The sequence below is a fragment of the Camelus dromedarius genome, chromosome 27, assembly GCF_036321535.1.
Source record: "Camelus dromedarius isolate mCamDro1 chromosome 27, mCamDro1.pat, whole genome shotgun sequence".
In the NCBI taxonomy this organism is placed as follows: domain Eukaryota; kingdom Metazoa; phylum Chordata; class Mammalia; order Artiodactyla; family Camelidae; genus Camelus; species Camelus dromedarius.
The window spans coordinates 5,070,939-5,089,871 of record NC_087462.1 but is presented as its reverse complement, the minus strand read 5'-3'; the positions used below and the strand labels follow the sequence as shown (position 1 = coordinate 5,089,871).

General features: G+C 57.9%; 1 protein-coding gene across 3 annotated transcripts in view; it reads right to left on the bottom strand.

The window, feature by feature from the left end:
• Positions 1–18,456, bottom strand: part of EVI5L (ecotropic viral integration site 5 like) — a 31,711-nt gene extending 13,255 nt beyond the window's left edge. For all 3 annotated transcript variants that reach the window (XM_031437117.2, XM_031437115.2, XM_031437116.2), the window contains exons 1-10: positions 18,317–18,456; positions 7,593–7,776; positions 6,274–6,463; positions 5,681–5,905; positions 5,501–5,575; positions 4,742–4,867; positions 3,249–3,392; positions 2,984–3,073; positions 1,826–1,923; positions 1,685–1,745 (exon numbers count right to left, since the gene is read on the bottom strand). In XM_031437117.2, the coding sequence (XP_031292977.2) occupies positions 1,685–1,745; positions 1,826–1,923; positions 2,984–3,073; positions 3,249–3,392; positions 4,742–4,867; positions 5,501–5,575; positions 5,681–5,905; positions 6,274–6,463; positions 7,593–7,744 (1,161 nt within the window). In that variant the 5' untranslated portion in view covers positions 7,745–7,776; positions 18,317–18,456. The remainder of the gene's footprint in view (positions 1–1,684; positions 1,746–1,825; positions 1,924–2,983; positions 3,074–3,248; positions 3,393–4,741; positions 4,868–5,500; positions 5,576–5,680; positions 5,906–6,273; positions 6,464–7,592; positions 7,777–18,316) is intronic.
• Positions 18,457–18,933: the final 477 nt, after the last annotated feature.

The window sequence follows — 18,933 nt, the reverse complement described above, 5'->3', positions numbered from 1 at the left end:
TGGTAAACGACCTGCCTGCTAGTTTGCCTTCCACATGCAAACCAGCCAATCCAGAGCCCAGGCCCCTATCACCTCCCTTATCTGACACTCACACACCAAGCCAAAATTTCCCCTGCCCTGTTGTCCCAGGGCAACTAGGAACCACTTCTATAGCTCAGAGCCCCTGAAATTATTCAAATGAGCCAATCTCAAACGTGCTCAAACTACCTACCTCACCCTACCCTGCCTTACCCCTCCTTTCCTGTGGGAATCACAGTAAAGACTCTCACCCATGCTTTGCTCTTCACTCTTTCTGCCTCCTGACGCACCCTCGTACCTCCCTGTGTGGCCCTGTGTGCAGTGGTGTGCCCCCTCCCCTTGGGAACTGTGAGTAATAAACTCTTCTTTCAAAGGCAGTCTTCTCTGTGTCCGTCACAATCACCATGCCTGATTAAAACAAATCCCAGGTACATTTTAAAATAAGCTAAAGGTGAAAGCAAAGGGCAGGGCCAGGGGAGAAAGCATCTGCCCTGCCCTTGGGCACCCAGGCTCCTCTCCGGGGAAACTTCCAGGCTGGGCAGGTGGTCTCCGGGTCTGCTGTGTCCCTGCTTACTGCTGAGCCCTTGTGGTCAGCAGGTGGGAGCAGGCCCTTGTCCGTGCGTGAGTAAGGCACGCGTACGTGTTTGGACTGGTGCCTCAGTGAAGCTGCCATTCTTGACAAAGGGAATGGCTTAAAAGTTTAGGGCACAAAATTATTTCTGGAAAACCTACAAAGAGGGTCCAGACAATGATGCCCTCTTTCCCCACTCAGGTACAGGGGGCAGGTGACCTGGATTCTAACCTAGGTTTCTAGAGGAAGTAAGGATGATGATGATGGTGGTGGTTAATAATAATAGTAGTAGTAGTAATAATAATAATTTGACCAGAGAGCAAGTGTCATCCCCATTTTGCAGAAGGGGCACTGAGGCTCAGAGAGGTGAATTCACCTTCCTGGCAGGTCACACAGCTGGTCTGTAGCAGAGCTGGGGTCTGTGGGACTCCAGTCCCAGCCACTGTGGGACTCTGTCCCTGAAGAGGACAGAGCCAGGCTGTGTTGAGGTTTGTGTTTGTGTCTGTCCCCCAACCCCTACTGGACTAGGGGCCCTCAGTCTCTGCTGTGACTCTGGCACACAGTAGGTGCTCAATAAATGAATGTTGAGTCAATAACCAAAACCATGGCTGGAGGGATGAGAGCAGGAGGAGGACTGGATTCAGAGGCTCTGCAACCTCAGGAGACTTTGTGATGTGTAAGAAATGTCTATTTGGTTGTTGTTGTGGTCCTGGCACAGAGCTCCTAAAACCCTGGGCATTTCCTCAGTGAGAAGAGGAATAAAGGTGTCTTTTGTTACCTCAGTGAGGTGGCTTTTGGAAAGCCCCCAAGTCACCTCAGGAAGGGGCTGGTTGCCAGGTGACGCAATCTTGTGATTAGAGGGTTGGAACCACGGGGAAGGGCGAGGGCTGGAGGCTGACTCGCTGCCTGCCCCGGGGACCTGTCCTTAGTGCTGGGGCACACCCTGGCTCACACAGGGCCTGGAGGTGAGTGAACACCCCCCCCCCCCCACCAACCTAAGCATCGCGGTGTGCAGCCCGCTCAGGGAAGGGCTGCCCTCTAGTGGCCGCTGAGGGGCTCCTGAGGGCACTGCGTCTGGTCCGGTCCTGGACTCACCTTGATCTCTATCTGCTCCTCCATCTCCTTGCTCTTCATGGCCGCATACTCCTTCTCCAACCTGCAGGGGGAGGGTGGATGTGCTCACTGTCCCATCCTCAGGGACCCCTTCTACTAGCACCCCGGCTGCCTGGTACTGACCTCTTCATCTTCTTGGGGTTGTACTTGACCTGGTAAGCCTTGAGGATCAGCTTGTCCGGGCAGCTGTCGAACTGATGGGGGATCACCCTCTGGAAGTACTGTGGGGACACAGACGGTCACCGACACACAGGCCTGGGCCACCTAGGGCCACTTGAACCCCCACTGCACCCTCCTTCCTGGGAGGAGGGTCTGCTCAGGGTGTCACCATGACCTCAGTGCAGGGCCTACCTGCTATGGGCGCTCAGCCTGCTCAGGACAGCGGGCTTTGGGAGCTCCTGAGGGCGAAGGCCAGGGGTGGGGCGGGGGGTGGGGTCTGAGCACAGGGGGCCTTCAGGAGGGAGACATGCTGCTGCCCCAGGGCAGTGAGAGGAGGCAGAAGAAGCTGAAGGATCAGGGTGGTGGAGAGGAAGTTGGAGGGAAGACCCCTCCGTGGTCTGCCTGCTTGCCAGTGGCCCCTGGAGCCTCCGCAAAGAGTTAAGTGCAAGCTGCCAGTGGACACAGCTTGTGGCAGCTCGGGGCCAGGCTGGCTCCTGCTCCCCAGCCCAGCTGGCCCCCTCTGGCAGCTGCGGACAATGGATGCCCGTGTTCGTGGATACAACCATGGCCTTTGTGCATTCTTCCCTGAAGCACCAGCTGGAGGACGCTGGGAGGGGGCAGGGGCCTGCATGATGGGGACATGGCGGTGAGAAGCAGGCTGGCCTCCTCTCGGCAGGCAGGGCAGCTGAAGCAGGCCGGGGCGGGGCAGGGCCAGAGACTGTCCCAGACCCCTCACTCCCTCCTGTGCCCTCGCCCCGCCTGGCTGCTGGGGCTGAAACCACACCCAAGGCCTCCTGGTTTGCTTAGTATTACTGTTTGCCACATTAGGCTCTGGGGGACCCAGAGCTGGGAGTAGGGGAGGGGCACCTCCCAGAGCTCGGCCTGGGCCTTCCTCTCTCCCGCTGCCAGGCTGCTGGCCCTGGACTGTATCTGGCAGAGCCTGAGGCTCCTCGGGGCCCACGCTGGTCCTCTATGGAGACCTCAGGGTGGGGAGGAGCAGAGGTGATGGGAAAGGATCAGGGTGCTCAGGAACTCCAGGGTGTCCCCATCTCTCAGGATGCTCCACCTGCCCAGGTGCCCCCGCTGGGGGCATGCCCACCTGCCCTGGCCCTCCTGGCCCACCTGGGACATCCCCTCCATGTCCAGCTGCATCAGCTCCGTCTGGTTCACCTGCAGGAGGGCGAGGCCCACCCGGAACACGATCTCCAGACCCTGCAAAGGCAGCGGCAGGGGCAATGCATCTCTGGTCCTACGCTCCCAGGGAGTCCTCTGACCTTTCCCAGAGCTCCCGCCCATCCTCGGCCTGGGCCTGGTCCTGAATCATTCCCAGTGAGGATGTTGATCACCCTATCCAGAGCGGCCAGGAGAGGGAGGGTGGGGTCCTCACCTCGTACATGAAGATGTCAAAGATACGGGTAGCAACGGGCAGCGGGAAGGTGGTCAGGAAGAGCGTGAGGAACCAGGAGGAGGCGTACATGGACGTGTGGAAGCTCTGGGAGCGGAAGTGGGTGTTCAGGTCCGGGAGCTGCTCCTGGGGGTTGGGGAGGAGGCCAGGCACTGTGAGGAGGGCGCTGGGTGCAGCTGTCAGCACTGCTATCTAGAAGTGCTGGGCCTCAGTGCCCATACATCTGGGAGCCTTCCCTGATCTGCCCTGGGCAGCCCTTGGCTCCCTTCCTTGGTGTGTCCTCAGCACTGTGTCTGGGTGGGGCAAGAGCACCCCAGAGCTCTGAGTAGCACAAGGTGGGGACACAGGCAGGGGTGGCAGGAGTAGCAGCAGCTTGTGGGTGCTGGGTGCCCACCCAGGGCAGGCGCTGGCCCAGCTGCTCATGGGATCCTCACCACTTCTCCGAGAGTGAGCTTCTGAGGCTTCGGGGGGTTATGTAACTCCCCAAGGTCACCCAGGGGGCAACAGGGAAGGGTGGTGTGAGCCATCACCTCTGTGTCCACTCCTAGCGCCCCTCCCCTACAGCGCTTTGTGCCCAAAGTGCTCAAAGGATGCTCAAGGCTGGGGCTTCCGACACTGGGAAGTGACAGAAACTGGGGAAACTAAGGCTAGAGAAGGCATTAGGACCTCCTGGATGTCCTTCACTGGGCAATGGACACTCAGGCTGTCCCCCTGCCCACCCTGGGCTTCCTCCTGGACTTAGGGACGCTCTGGTGGCATCTGGCTACTTCACCATGGGAGCGCCAGGTTACCCAGCCCACTGTGCAATCGCTTCTTCTCTGGGCGCCCGGGCCCCTTGCCTGCCAGCACTACCGGTTACCACGACCAACAGCACCTCCACGTCCTCTAGGCCTGAGGAGGGGGGCCTTCACCACCAGGCACATCCTGCCCACTGTGGTGCAGAGCTGCACAGCCCCACCTGCAACTGGCTTCCAGAACAGGTGTGTGTGTATGTGGTGCGCGTGCGTGTGCATGTGTGTGTGTTGTGCATGTACACCAGCTCTGTCTGCCAGCCAGGAGCTGGCCCTGCGGGGGCTGCTATTTATAAACAGGCGGCTGCGGCTCTCCAGTAATCAGCAAAGACAGGCAGACAACACTTTCCCTCCTTCTCCACCCCGGGGAGCAGACAGGAGGGGACCGTGGGTGTGTCTGAGCCATCCCAACCGCTCCATCCCGGCCCTCGTGGCTCTGGGATGCCCGCGCTCTCTGGAGCCCCCGCTGTAAGGGGCTGGCCCCTGCCCAGTCCCTCAGAGCATCCTTCCCACAGTGCTATACTGCCCAGGGGACTAGAGCCCCTTTCTGAGCTGGAACGCCTGGATGTGACTGCTCAGGCCTGGAATTTTCAGAGACTTGCTGGGATGGCTGAGGTGAGCGCCCATGGGTGCGAGCTGGCTGAGAGGAGTGGGTGGGTGCCAGCTGCCCCTGCCCCCGCTCACCTGTAGCATGTACTCAAACTGGTAGATGCAGAGCCCCAGCTCGGCCATGCTGGGCTTGAAGAGCTCCCGCAGGCGGTACTCCTGCATCAGCCGCACGAACACACAGAAGGCCTCCTCCTCGGGCATCTAGGGGTGGGGGTGGGGGGTGTCTGTGAGCAGGAGTGGGGTGGGAGGGGGCACCTGCTTTTCTTCTTACGGTTTCTCCTCTTTCTGTTCCATTTACTTTTACTGAACATGGACAGTGCCGGGCTGCCTGGAGCCCCTCATCAAACCTCTGGTAAATACTGTCCCCTTGCTTTACTGATAGGAACCCTCCCCAGGCTGAAGTCGCCTGTGGAAGGCTGCCTGGCAGGTAAGAGTGGAGCTGGGACTTGAACCCAGGTCTGGCCGCCTCCAGAGCCCACAGTGCAGACATCCTCCAGTGCACTCCCAGCCGTCTCTGTCCTCCCGCTCCTAAGCCTGCTGGATTCTCTGGAGGAGACGCCCAGCCCCACAGACACCACACTGGCTGACCTAAGCCTCCCACCTGAGACTCTGGAGGGGTCCAACCCCGGGAGGTGACTGAATAGGTGAGTCTGCACCTCCAAGCCTGGGACAGGACAGGCGTCCGGCCCTCTCTGCTCACCCACTGGGGGCTTGGCTGGGGACTATCAGAGGTCATGGGTGGATGGAGAGGGAGGCTCTGACCCTTCTGTCCACCTTCTGGGGGAGAGCCAGGATGGGCTGTGCCCTCCAAGAGCCTGGCCCCGGGCCACCTACCTGCATGAGGAGCAGGCCCACGATGAAGGCGCTGCCCTGGCAGTAGCCCACCTCCCGGTCCACCAGGGAGTACGCCTGCCGGGGAACACATGCGTGTCAGGGCAGGGTCCTGCCGGGCCCGGTGACAGCAGGCTGCCGGGGGTGGGCAGCACTTCTCTGTGCAGGGCTGGGGGGCGTCACCTTCATGACATTGAAGAGGACCTCCTGGCCCAGGCTGTCCTGGCCCTTGAAGAACTCGTGCTCCGGGTAGGTGCGGGCGATGTCCCTGCGGATCAGCTTCTCGCACGGTGAGGACATCTTGAGCAGCTCCGAGTACTGGTTCTTGACTGGCATGTCGGTGGCGCTGCACAGTAGCTGCCACACGATGGCCCGGAAGTGGTGCGGGATGCCTTTGCGGATCAGCTCCTGGAGACAGGGTGGCGGGGGGGAGTGGGAGGCTGGGCTGGACCCCATCCCAGCACCGCCTCCCCACAGCCACCAGGCCTGGCCTCTGAGGTCGGGCTTGCCCGCGCCTTGCCTGTAGCCCAGAGCTCAGCTGAGCCACCACACTGCAGACGGAGTCCACAATGAGGATATGCCACCCCAATCCAAGGTGGAACACGGTGGGCAGAGAGCAAATGGGTGCCTGGGACGCCAGCGCCTCCCCACATTCCCTCCTCTCACCCTGCCCTGGCCAGGCGTCCTCAAAGTGCCTGCGCACCTCCACTCCAGCCCCCGTGCTCTCGCTGGGGCCCCTGGCAGACCCTGCCCCCCAGCCCCACCGCCCCCGCCACCTTGAGCAGCTTCTCCTTCCTGCGTCGCCACTCCTCCCACTCATTGGCGATCCGGCCCCACAAGATCCATGTGTCCTCCTCCAGGTGGCTCAGGTTGGAGGAGGCCGAGGAGCTGGACACCAGTGAGGAGCCGCTGTTCCGCCGGGAGCCATTCATGGAACGCATGGACTTGGAGTCGGCTTCCAGGAGCCTGGGCGGGCAGGGTCAGTGGAGGCAGCTGGGCTGCAGGCGCCTCCCACGCCGGCTCCTGGCCCTTCCTCTGGGACCCCAGGGATTGGGTCTCAGTGGTTCTTCCCCTATGGCACTTGCTGAGTGACCTCGGCCCATGCCCTAACCTCTCTGAGCCATGGTCCTGATCCCTGGACCCCTGGAGAGGCTGCCATTCCCGTGTCTCGTTCTGTGGCCAGCACTGGGCTGAGAAGCATGTGGATTAGCTCATTTAATCTCGTACCAACCCTGTGGGGCAGATTTTGTTCAGGTCTATGTTTACAGACAAGTTGCAGAGAAGGTAAAGCTGGCTGGGGGCACCAGCCAGCAAGGGCCTGTACTGACCATGTTTCCGGTGCACTGACATCTGGGAGATGTCCCTGACCTGGAGACAGCTAAGGACTCGCCTGCCAGTGAGTCCTTCACGTGCAAACCAACCAATCCAGCACCCACAAACCAACCACCTCTGTTATCAGGCTCTTGCATTCAGGCCACTGTCCCTCAGCCTCAGTCACCCCAGGGCCAGGCGCTCGACAAATAGGCCCAGCCCCTATGCCCTGAGCTTGCTGAAATGATTCAAACTAGCCAGCCCTAAGCCCGATTACATTGCCTCACCATTCCTTCTTGCAGAAACCGCAATAAAGGCTCTCGCCCACATTTTTCTCATCCCCTCTGCCTCCTGACGGACACTGGTGCTTCCCCGTGTGGCCCCACCTGGTGTGCTGTGCCCCTCCTCTTGGGACCTGTGAGTAATAAACTGTCTTTCCAATGGCAGTGAACTCACCAAACCTGAGTAATAATACCACCTACACTTTAAAACAGGGGGAGGGCCGGGGAGAAAGGTGAGAAGGCCCAACCCCAGTCAGAGTCCTTATTTCTCCCTCCATCAAGGGCTAGATAAGTGAAGGCCAGACTCACTTGGCCTCACTTGGTACCTCAGGCTCCTCATCTGTTGGCAGGATGACAGGAGACATCCTTGTCAAGCCACTGATGGGAGGTGTTACTCTGCCCAGGGCTGGGCCTAGCTCTGAGTGTGAGGGGACAACTAGGAACTTGTTTGGGGCCCAGGCTGCACCCCAAGACCTCTCCCCATCCCTCGGGTCCCAACTTACCGGTTCTGCTCCTCGAGCTTGGCCAACAGCTCCAGCTCATCGGGGCTGAGGTTCTCAGAGTCGGAGGTGGGGGAGCAGGTGGGGGCTGACAGGGCCTCCTGGGACGAGGAGTCCGGGCTCAGGGTGGGACTCGCCATGGTGGGCAGGCTCATCAGCCGCGAGCAGGGTCAGGTCACAGCTGCATCTGGGGGCCAGAGATGTGTGTGGTCAGAACTGGGTGGCTGGCTCCTCTGGCTCTGGACCAACTGAGTCTGCTGCTCACCTGGACACTTCCTCACCCCGGGCTTCCCATCTCTGGTCTGCTGACCTGGTGCACCCCTCGTCCCCACACACCCTAGCCCAGCTGATGGCCTTGCTGGCTCCTTCTGTTCCGGATGCTGGCTACTGGGATCCCTGCCTTTGTAGTCCAGATGCCTGGATGGAGACAGGGGGCCATGGCCAGGGCCTGAGCTGTCCTGCTGTCCCTGCCAAGCCTCAACTTGACACCCCTGAGTCTTCAACAGGGCCAGGGGCCAAGGCTCCCCCAACTCAGGGCCTCTGCTGGGACCCAGAAGTGCAGGTACCCCTGTTTTGGTGGCCCTTCCTGACAGCCTTGGTCCCTGTCCCTGGCTGTGGCCTTCCCTGGAGCCCTGCCTCAGCATCGGACCTTCCCTGTCTCATCAACCAAAGTGGGCTGCTGGCACAGCCAGAAGCAATTATTCTCTGCTGTTAATTGTCTGGTGCTGCCAATGGCCTTGGGCTGGGAAGCCAACGTGTCAGAGTGTTGGGAATCTGTGCTCTGGTGGCCGTAGGCCCATCTCTCTATTTTTCCTGGGGATGGTCTGGCCCCACCCTCCTGGGGGCTTTGGGGGCACTAGCCTCCCCACTTCTGCCAGCCGCAGGAGAGGCAGCTCAGCACTACACCAAAAGCAAGGGCTCTGGACTCAAATGGACCAGTGTCTGAACCATGGCTCCCCTTGGACCCCACCTGACCTGGCTCTGACTGCTCAGCCACAGAGGGGCCCTCGCCCAGTTCCTGGAAAGGGGGCATCTGGTCCCTTAGGCAGCAGGAGGACAGTCACAGGATCAGCGCAGACCTTTTCTCACCTGCCTAGCACCCTCAGGTCGATGGGCACCTTCCCACAGCCTAAGTTCAGCCCCCAACCAACACCTGAGGGCCCACATGTTGGCTGGACTTGCCCTGGCCATGCACTTGGTTCTAGTCTCCTTCCCCTGTGCTGCCCTGTCATGGGAGGAAGGGGGGTGTTTTTCTTTCACATTGTGGGGGGCCTTCTACCCCAGGACCCTGTGGCTCCCCAGGGCTGGCCCTGAGCCCCTGGCCTCTGAGGGCTCCCCGAGTTTGTTGGGCACCGAAGGCTCTGGCTCTTGGTGAATGGTACAAATTCTAGGCAATGGCTCCCATCAGAAACAGAAGACCTCTTCCTCCCATTGCCCAGCTGGCAGGGGACCACCTGCCCCAAATACCAAGCCAGGAGTTAATCATTCCTGAGAGAGGGGCGGCTCCGGGATCTCCTGCAGAGTCAAAGTCTGCGGGTGGCCCGGGGCAGAGACGGGCTGTGGACAAGAAGCGCTGAATTGGAGGGATCTGTCTGGGCAGGGAGGGGCTGGGAAGGCAGCGGGGCTTTCCCAGCTTCAGAGCTGGGAGACGGGGAGGAGGTGGTGGAGGCTCATCAGCACAGCTGGATTTGGGAAGTAGCAGGGGCCTCAGAGAAAAAGACCACACGTGGCTGGGGCTGGGGCCCACTGTCTCCTTGCTGAGCCCAGGGGACTTCAGAAGTGTGTTGCCTCCCCATCCCCTCCCCACAAAGAGCACAAGAGAATGGTTCAGCTCTGGATTTCTGGGCCCTCCACTAGCAGAGTTTGCTCAGATATTTATCACATATTAATGTGTATTTCATACCAGAGATAAAACTGATTCAATACCCAGGGCTGAAATCTGCAGTCTGAGAGGCAGAACCTCCTGATCCCTCAGGAACTTTCTCTTGACTCATCTTCAGGCTGTAAACGCTGCCCAGCCCTGGAAGCCGTCCTTCAGATGCAGGCACACAGGCACACGCACGCAGACAAACTCTCCTTCACATTCACACACTCATACACGACTGCACTCCCACACATTCTCTCAGATACATTCACACTCCCAAACCATCTCACACACAGACACACTAATACACTCCTGCATGCACACACACACACTCTGAAACACTCACACACAATCACCCACCCATGGACTCAGATACACATTCTCACACACATTCACGCACTGTCTTCCACCATACACACCCACACATGCTCTAACTGGCACACACTTGCACACACAAGTACACACACTTCCTACACTACACAGACCTCACCACCCCTAGAACCGAGTAAATACAGATGGACATGGGGCCTGCTGCTACCTCAGCTCTGTGAGCGGCCCTGCCACCCTCTCTAGAGCTTCGTGACTCTTCCTGGCTCAACCCCTCCTTCCCTGGCGCCTACTGGGGGCCATCTGAGGGCCGGCCGATGTCCTAGGTACAAACATGTGGAGTGGAGCTAGGTGAGTGAGCCCCCACCTCCCCAGAGCATGCAGCCGTCCCACCCTAGCTGGACAGACACAAAGATGCGGAGACAAGGCAGGTCCCCTGGATGCTGGGAGGCCACTAGCCTCTGAGATCCTCACACAGATCCCCCAGGTCTGGGGTCCCAGACTCTCCATGGCCCCAACTTTAATGCCCTTTGCTTCTGCTCCACCTCAGCCACCCGAGAGGGGGTCCTGGCCCCTGTAGAGTGGGCAGTGGGCCACCGAACCCTGTCCCTGCTGGCTCCATATGGTGGCCCATGGCTGGTGAAGCTGAGTCAAGTCAGAAGGGTGGGAGGAGCCTGTGCTGGTCAGCTGGGGTCGGGGATGGGGGAAAGGTCCAGATGTTGGGGGTCTTCCAACTCCCTTTTCCTCCCATTTTGGACACTGCCAGTCATGCTTCCACCTTCGTGAAGTCCTCTCTCATCTCATTTCTGAGCAGCCAGACTCCTGGGCCTCCTCCTACCTCTGCCCTGGCTTCTCAGGCTCCCGCATGGTGCCCCTCCCTCCACAGGGCTGCCTCAGTCCTCATCCCTTCCTGGGCTAAGGTGATCTCACGCTCCAGGCTTAAATGACCAAATATATGTCAGTGATGCTGACACCCTTGTTCCCAGCTTTTCCTCTCTCCTGAGCCCCAGCCAAGATTGCCAACAGGCTCCTGAACATCTCCATCAGATCCCCCACCGGGGCCGGAATCACCACTGTCTGGGTCCCTGCTACTTCCGTGCCCTGCGCTGAGCCTGGCACCATGGGAAGAGTTGAGACATATTTGAGGAGTTGAACCCACCTGCCTGCTCACTGATCAGTGTCTCCAGAGTGCCCACCAGGTCCCAAGCACCGTGCTGAGGGCTGAGGACTGCTGGGCAGAGAAAGACATAGACCCGGCCCGCCCTGAGCACATGGAGGGTAGAGACCAAGGAACAATCATCCAAACTTTCTATTACAGATTGAGAAAAACGCATGGAATAAAAGATAAGGAAGCGGGGGAGGATAGAGCCCAGTGGTAGAGCGCATGCTCAGCGTGCACGAGGTCCTGGGTTCAGTCCCTCCTCTAAAAATAAAGAAACAAATAAACCCAATTACCTCCCTCCCCCACCAAAAAACCCCTAAATAAACAAATCAGTCTTAAAAAATTAAAAAAAAAAAAAGATAAGGTAGTGTGGAAAACAGTCTGGCGGTTCCTCAAAAAGTTGAAGAGTTACCAGGTGACCCAGCAAGTCCGCTTCTAGGTGTCTGCCTGCGAGAGTGGAAAACATATACCCAGCAAAAGCTGGACACGACCGCTCACGGCAGCATAATTCACAAAGGCCAAGGAGTGGAAACAATGCAAGTGTCCACTGACGGATGAGTGGATAAACAAAATGTGGCCTATCCATACAGTGGAACGTTATTTCACCATCAAAAGGAAGGAAACCAATGTGTGCCACAGCATGGATGAGCCTCCAAGACACGATGCTCGGTGAGAGGAGCCAGACACAAAAGACCACAAGCGATGTGATTCCATTTATGTGAAACGCCCAGAACAGGTACATCTCTAGGGACAGAGGGTTGACTAGTGCTTGCCAGGGGCTGGGAGAAACTGGAGAAACTGCTCACGGGATTTCTTTTTGGAATAATGAAACGTTCTGGAATTAGACAGTTGCATGGCTTTGTGAGTACACTAAAACTCACTGAACTGTTCACGTGACAGGGCTGAATTTTTCTGTTATGCGAATGATAGCTCTATTAAAAAGGTGATAAGGGATGGGTGGGCGGGTGGAGGAACGGTGGGGCAGGAGCGGCGGGGAGGGGTGTGACTCCAGAAGGGACGAGAGGATTCTGCAGGGGCCAGGCCCCCAAGGGGCCTTGCGAGCTACGGCGGGATCCCAAGTGGGCTTGCACTTTTGGAAAACCCTCCTGGCTCCTCAAACTCAACCCCTTCTGACTTAAGCTGGCCCCTCTTCCTGCCACAGGCAGGCCTACCTGGGTCCAGGGCAGTCTGCTGCTACCCTCCTGGTGCTTGCCTAGAAGCCTTCGGCTGTGCCCAACTTCAAGGTGGAGGCCCAAAGTTTCTGCGTGGTGCATCCAGCCCGGCCAGCCTCGCCTCCTCCTGCATCGCAGGCCAACCACACTCAGCCCTCCAGGAGCACCTGTTTCTTTCTGTCTTTGCACATGCTGTTCCGACTGGAAGGGCATTCTTCAAGACCTGGTTTGAGTATTTTGTGTGTGTGTGAAATCTTTCCTGTGTGTGAAACCCTACTGTGCTGGGCCACTTCTCTCCCCTCTTTCCCTGAAAATTCCTACCCCTGCACCCCAGCCCAAGACACATTCTATGGCAACTCCTTCTCTACACGCCTGCCTGCCCTACTGGGTCATGACCATTCTGGGGGGCCAGGACCTATCTTCTTAATTTTCTACTCCAAGCCCCTAACACTGCATCTGGCAGTCAGGAGGTGCTCATTCAAGGTCTGTGGAATGAACAAAGAAAAGAATCTCTGTGCTGCTCAGCCAAGTGATCAAGGTCAGCATCAACAGGGCTAAGTCATGTTGAGAGTGTGTGCCCTTGGGGTGAGAAGGGCGCTTCAGCTCTGTGTCTTTCTCCCCAAAACACACCACCCTGGTTTCATTAGAAGGAGAACATGTGACAAAACCAGGTTAGGGGACATTTTAGAAAATTCCTGACTAGTCCCCCGCAAAAGTATCAAAGTCATCAAAAACAAGGAAAGCCTACGAAACTGTCCCAGCTGAGAGGTGCCTCAAGAGACATGGCGACAAAATGTCAGGTGGGATCCAGGAGGGGGTCCTGAGACAGAAAAAGAATATTAGGGGAAAACTAAGGACATCAGAATAAAGCATGTACTTTAGTTAATAATAATGCATTCTCTGACTTTAGAAGTAACATACGTAGAACACTGAGTGGAACGGGCACTCAGTAAATGACAGTATTTTTCAATGGGGAGAGTGACTGAGTGCGCACGCACCATCTTTCAGGGCTGGGCATTTTTAAAGGCTGGAAGAAAGACCACAAGTTTCCTTTAATTTTGGTTCCCTACCTGGTCTCCCCCAACCACCCCCAACCCCGCACCTCCCCCCACCAGCTTCTGACCTCTAATGACGGGGACACAGGATCACTTCTGAATCTGAAGCCTTGAAAGATGCCACGTGACCCCATGTGCCCACCTCGTAGACCACCAGTGTGGGCCAGCAGCCCACCACGGTCCAACATGGCCCGGCTCCTGGGGAAACGGCCTGGCACCTCAGGTCCCTTTCCTTGGCCATGGGGTGGGCAAGCGGTGGGCAAGCTGCCCCTCGGATGACAGGGACGGTGGCTGGAATTCAGAGGCCACTGCCTGCCCTCCTCTTGCGCCCAGGCCTGGCTGCTCCTCTGTGCTACTCTGGATGTGTCCACGTCCAGGTACCTTCCTCCATGGCCATGTGTGTGGATAACTGATCCCAGATCTCTCGGCCTCCCGTAAGGACTTCAGGGTCTCAACAGCCTGCATTCAAATCCCTCCTCTACTCCTTTCCATCTTTATGATCTGGGTACAATGCACTTTGCCTCAGTTTCCTCATCTGAAAAGAGGGCTAATGATAGAACCTACCTCACAGGTTTTGCTGGGAGGAAAATATGAACTAAAACCTGTCGAGTGCCCAGCACAGGAGCTGGCCTGTAATATTTATTCCCTGTTGGATGGAAAGTTCCACCAGGGCAGGGGCTGTCCAGCCCACTACTGGGTCCCGAGCATCCAGCACACCATCAGACGTCCAGTATTTGTTGGACTGAATAAATAAACTTCCCCTCCTCAGCAGGCCCATCCCTCACAAGGTGGCCCTGTTTAAATATTAAATACAAGAAAACTATAATCATTATAATTTGTAATAATCAGTAGCAGCAGCGACCTTGAGGCTAAAATCCGAGGGACAGACCATTATGACCCCTTCTGATCTAAAAAAAAGGAAAGTTTACTACCCTGCATCATCACCAGCTACTTTCTGCCACCACAACAAGTTCATTCCTGGCAAATTGTACATTTCTCTACATTTTAGTGTCTCTGAGAATGACAAAGGAAAAAATGGAAAGCCCTCACAAGCCTTCCAGGGACAGGTGGATAAGAGAAGTGGCATCTCATAAAGGCTCCTGGCTCTTCAAAGCCAGGATGGGGCCTTTCCCGCTGAGAGGCTGGCTGGGCCAGGGGCAGGGTTGGGGTGGCTCTGCCCTGCCTTTGGGAGCTCTCCGAGCGGATGGAAACGACCTCTTTCTGCAGAAGAGATCCAGGCCCTTGTGCAGAAGTGGGTGGGTAGGGAAGCCTCTTCAGCTCTTAAAACCAAGTATTTACTGAGCATCTGCTATGTGCCCTGTACTCGCCTGGGACTCAACCACGAACAGATGCATGCACTGCCCTTGTGAGACTCACGGGTTGATGTGGGGGACAGCCCTCAAAGAGACAATCTCACACACCTATCATGGCACACTGAGAAATGAAAGAAAAGTGCGGGTGAGTTGTGCCAACAGGGGCCTTGAAGTCTCCCCGGAAGGGATCAGTCTTGTCCCCGGCCCTGGTGGGTCGTTAGTTGTCCTAACTAACCTCTCTCCTGCTACTGCCCTTGTTTGGTTTCGAGACCATGTGTGCTGCAGATGTCCCTGGGCAGGGTGGGGCTGGCTGCCTGTCCAAGTTCAGTTCCAACCACTGAGCCCTTGTACCAGGACGCATCCCACAGTGTGTGCCCCATGGATCACGTTTGGGACACAAAGGCCTGTAGGGTGAGACCCATCAAATGAGGCACAGTTCCCTGCATGCACCATGCTTCTCCCTGCTTCCTGGGCCTCTGTCCTGGTGCTTGGCTGCCTGGAACACCCTTCCGGGCCATGCCTGCCTGAAGAGCTCCTCTCGGTGGCCCATACATCATAACCCTGCTCCACCTTCCCTGTGCTCCCTGGCATGCTGTACATTTATCTGTCTCCTGCTTCCACACAGGATCCTAAAGGTACACGCTGGAATGCTGGGTCCTCCAGCTTGTCTGGAGGATTAAATGAAATAATATGTAAATGGGGCGCAGCACAGGGCCTAGCACTCGGCAAGGCCTGATCAGTGTATAGGTGCTGTTGGTATCAGCTCTTGTCTCCTGACGTTGAGAGGTTCTTTGGACGTGGGGCAGGGACCACACCTGACATTCCTCCAGGCCCCGGCCCCTGATTCAATTCTCAGTATGTGGTAGGACCTCACCTAGAACAACCAGCACCTATATTCTGCAAGAGGAAACTGAGACCATGTTCCTCCTTGCCCCCTGCACCCATCAAAGCCCCTACACAAAGACCTGGACCCCAACCCCCAGTCTAGGGTAAAAGTGCATCGATCTGGTTTGCAAGCCCTCCCCGGGAGCCTTCTCGTGTTTTCCCAGGATGTTCACAGTCTACTCGGGGAGCCTTCTGACCCCACTGCATCTGCACAAAGTCCCACCCTGGGGAGGCGGTGGAGTCTGTTTCCTGTGTGCCTCGTGACCTTCAGGAGTCTTTTCATTCACTCCTCCCTTCGGCAAGTGGGCAGAACCAACCTCTACCTGCCCAGCGTCAGAGGGCTATGAGGGGCATGGGCATTGCCAACAAGCAGGCCTCTGGCTACCCTCTGTCCCCCTGGGAGGTCCCTGTGTGGCCACAAATCCTGCAACAGACTGTCTCTCAGTCCTGATTCAAATCAGTTTCCTGAAGTACAGCTCAGCCATAGAAAGACATAGAAAGGCAGCCATTATCCACTGAAGCATCTGCTAATTACAACCAAGGGACCAGGACGACCAGTGATCCTGCTGGCACTCATAGATGGGTGACTGCCCTCTGCCACCCCCACTGACCTCTTCCACATGGTGCCCATGGGACATTTAGGGCCACATCCTATAACCTTACTGGCTTCTCTGAAATAAATAAAAAGTACAGTTCTAAGGATTTATCACTCCATTTTCCAGATGGATAAGTTGAGGCCCCAAGCCAAGACACACTCTTCTCCAGAGCTATCCAGAATCCATTGGTGAATACCCACAAAGAAGTCTGAGTTTGTTTCTCTGGGGTTTTCCAGGCATGCTGATGTCAGCCCAGACAGGCAGTTCTCGACTGATCTGGAGTCCCCACAGGCAGGACCTGGGGTTCCTCCTCACTCCCTGCGGTCCTGGCCATGCCATCTCACCATGCTGTGATCTGCCCTCCTCTCTGTCTCGCCTCATCCCTGTGCCAGGGTCAAGCCACCTGCAGTTCCTTCCAAACCACCCGCAGTCGACCATGGAAGCCCAGGAGAACCCACAGGTTGGACTGTGGAGAGGCAGGATGGGCAGGAAGAGCCAAAACACCTGGAAAGACGTGAGGACATGGGTCCTCCAGCTCCATCACCCCTCCACCCCGGGCGAGGGGAAAAGAACCAAGCCAACTACTCACTCCTGTTCCCTCAAGCCGCTTCAGCACATTTTTCTTGTCTGAAAATATTCCTTAACAAAGAGCTATCTGCTTCTGGCAGGCCCGAACCCAGCCCCACCGGGTCCCAAATGCCAGAAGAGAAGAAAGTCGTTTCATTTCGGGCTAACACATGTGGGTGAGAAAACTCACGCGGCTGTCAGGGGCTGCCCCTGGCTAGCAGCACTAGCCCTGCCATCTGAGGCCAGCGGGTGTGATGGGGTCAGGATGCTGGTCCTACCAGTCTGGTCAGGACTTCAGGACCGGAGCTGGGAGCAGGCTGAACTCCTATCCCTCTGCCAGAGGTGGCATCAACCAGGGGGCAGGCAGTGGTCCTTTTGGGGAGGCTTTGGGGTAGGAGAGTGAGCATCCTTCCCTTTGAGGGGAGACAGAAGAAGGGGAAGAGGCCTGGGGCAGGTGTCCACAGGGGTGCTGGGAGATTCTGGGTCACCCTGCCACCTCCAGGGCCCCAATGGGGACACTGGCACAGGGAGGCCAGAGTGGCTGGGAAAGCTGGCTGCCTGGGGCAGGGCAGGCAGCTCACCTCTCTGAGTCTCCATTTGAGCTGGAAGCTGTGTGTGTGTGGGGGGGTTCCAGGAGGACCTGGGAAGGTGAGGTCCAAGGAGGGGTGTTGAAGTGCTGAGGAGCCTGTGTGAGGGTGTGTGGGTGTCAGGGGGTCCCAAATGTCTGGGTCCGTGTTGGAAGCCTTAAGTTTCTCTCTGTGTTGGGGATCCAAGTGTTGACTGCATGCATGTGTGTGCACATGTCAGGGGCCCCTGAATGTCCGTGTGCAAGGGGCCCAGGGTGTCTGCCAGTGTGAATTGTTGGAGGTTCATAGGTATCTCTCTGTGTGAGAACTGTTGGCTCCCAGATGTGTGTGTGTGTGCCTGCTTGTGTGAGTGGGGACTCTCAGAAAGGTGTGTGTCCCTGGGTGGGGAGGGGGTTCAAAACATCTGTTGGGAGGTCCTGAGCATGAGCTGAGGGTGGATTCTCAGGAAGCAGGGATCAAGAGAAGTCAGGATCAGGGGTGTGTGTGTAGCTGCTGGAGTGGGCTGGGAGGACCCCAGGAGTGGGTTTCAGGGATGCCCTTGGGCATGGGGCTGCTGGGAGGTAAGAGATGAGCCAGCTGGCTGATGAGGCTTGTGAACAGGAATCCTGATTTACAGAGGCCAGGGAGGGGTCCTGTGGGGTCAGAAGGGAAGGGTATGGCTCTGAGGCTGGTATCCTTGTGGTGGGGGCAAGTCAGGGCCCACAGACAGGATGTGAAGTGAGGAGAGGGACGGCGTGCAAGGGGTCTACAGATTGAAGGGGTCCTGAGGGATTGGGACAGAGGAAGGGCGGGGGGTCCTGGGCATGAGGGGGGCACTAATAGGGGGCAGGTGTGTGGGGTGGGGGTGGGGTGCCCTGAAGGGTCCGGGAAGGGGTCCTGAGGGTCAGTAAAGAGGATGGGCGGGGGTCACAGGCCTGAGGGGGCCTCCCAGGGAGGGGGCGCCGTAGGGGAGGAGGGCCCCCAGAGGGGCTGGGGGAGGGGTCCTTGAGGGGTCTGGAAGCGTCGGGAACGAGGTGGCGGCGGGGGCCGGGACTCAAGGCTGTCGGCCAGGATCCATGCTTGGAGTGCCGAGGGCTCCCAGCGCGGGTTTCGGGGCGAGGGGGCCCGAGTTCTGGTCTTGTCCGGCCCCCGCGGGCCGCAGCGCGGAGCCGCCTGCCTGAGAAGGCGCCCGGGAGGCCCGGCCCGCGCCGCCTACCTACCTGTTCCAAGCGCGCCGCCATAGCCGTGCCGAGCTTCGCCGCCCCGGGCCGCGCCACCGGATCCCCGCCGCGCCGCTCGCTCCGCAGCCCCGGCCCGGCCCCCTCAGCCGCCCCCCGGGACCGCGGCCGCCGCCGGCTCCGCCGCTGCCATTTCATCCACTGACAGGAGCCGCTGCCCCGCCCCCGAGGCCCAACCAGCCAATTCACCGCCCCCAGGCACTCTGGCTCCGCCCACTAGCCAGGAGTGACAGGGTGCCTGTCCAATCGGTGGCCATTCCGTAAGGAGGGCCCCGGCTACGGCCAGAAGGTTGCCGCCTTTAAGAAGAGAAGCGAATTGAAATTAAGGAAGCAGTGAAGGACGGATGGCTTTGCCTATCGGAACGTGGAGTCATGTTGATCAACACTTAGCAGGTCCAATAACTAGGAGACGGGGGTGTGTCTCTTAGGGAAGGCTGCATCCCTGAGGAACTCCAGACAGAGGCAGCCAAACGTTTGGCACTAAGCCCCGCCCAGAGCCGGGCTTTTTGCCCAATAGCGAGACATCCTGAGACGTCCATTATTATCTGTCCCTCAAACCTCAGCCCAGGCAACTGTTGGGAGGCTAGAAAGAAGATTGA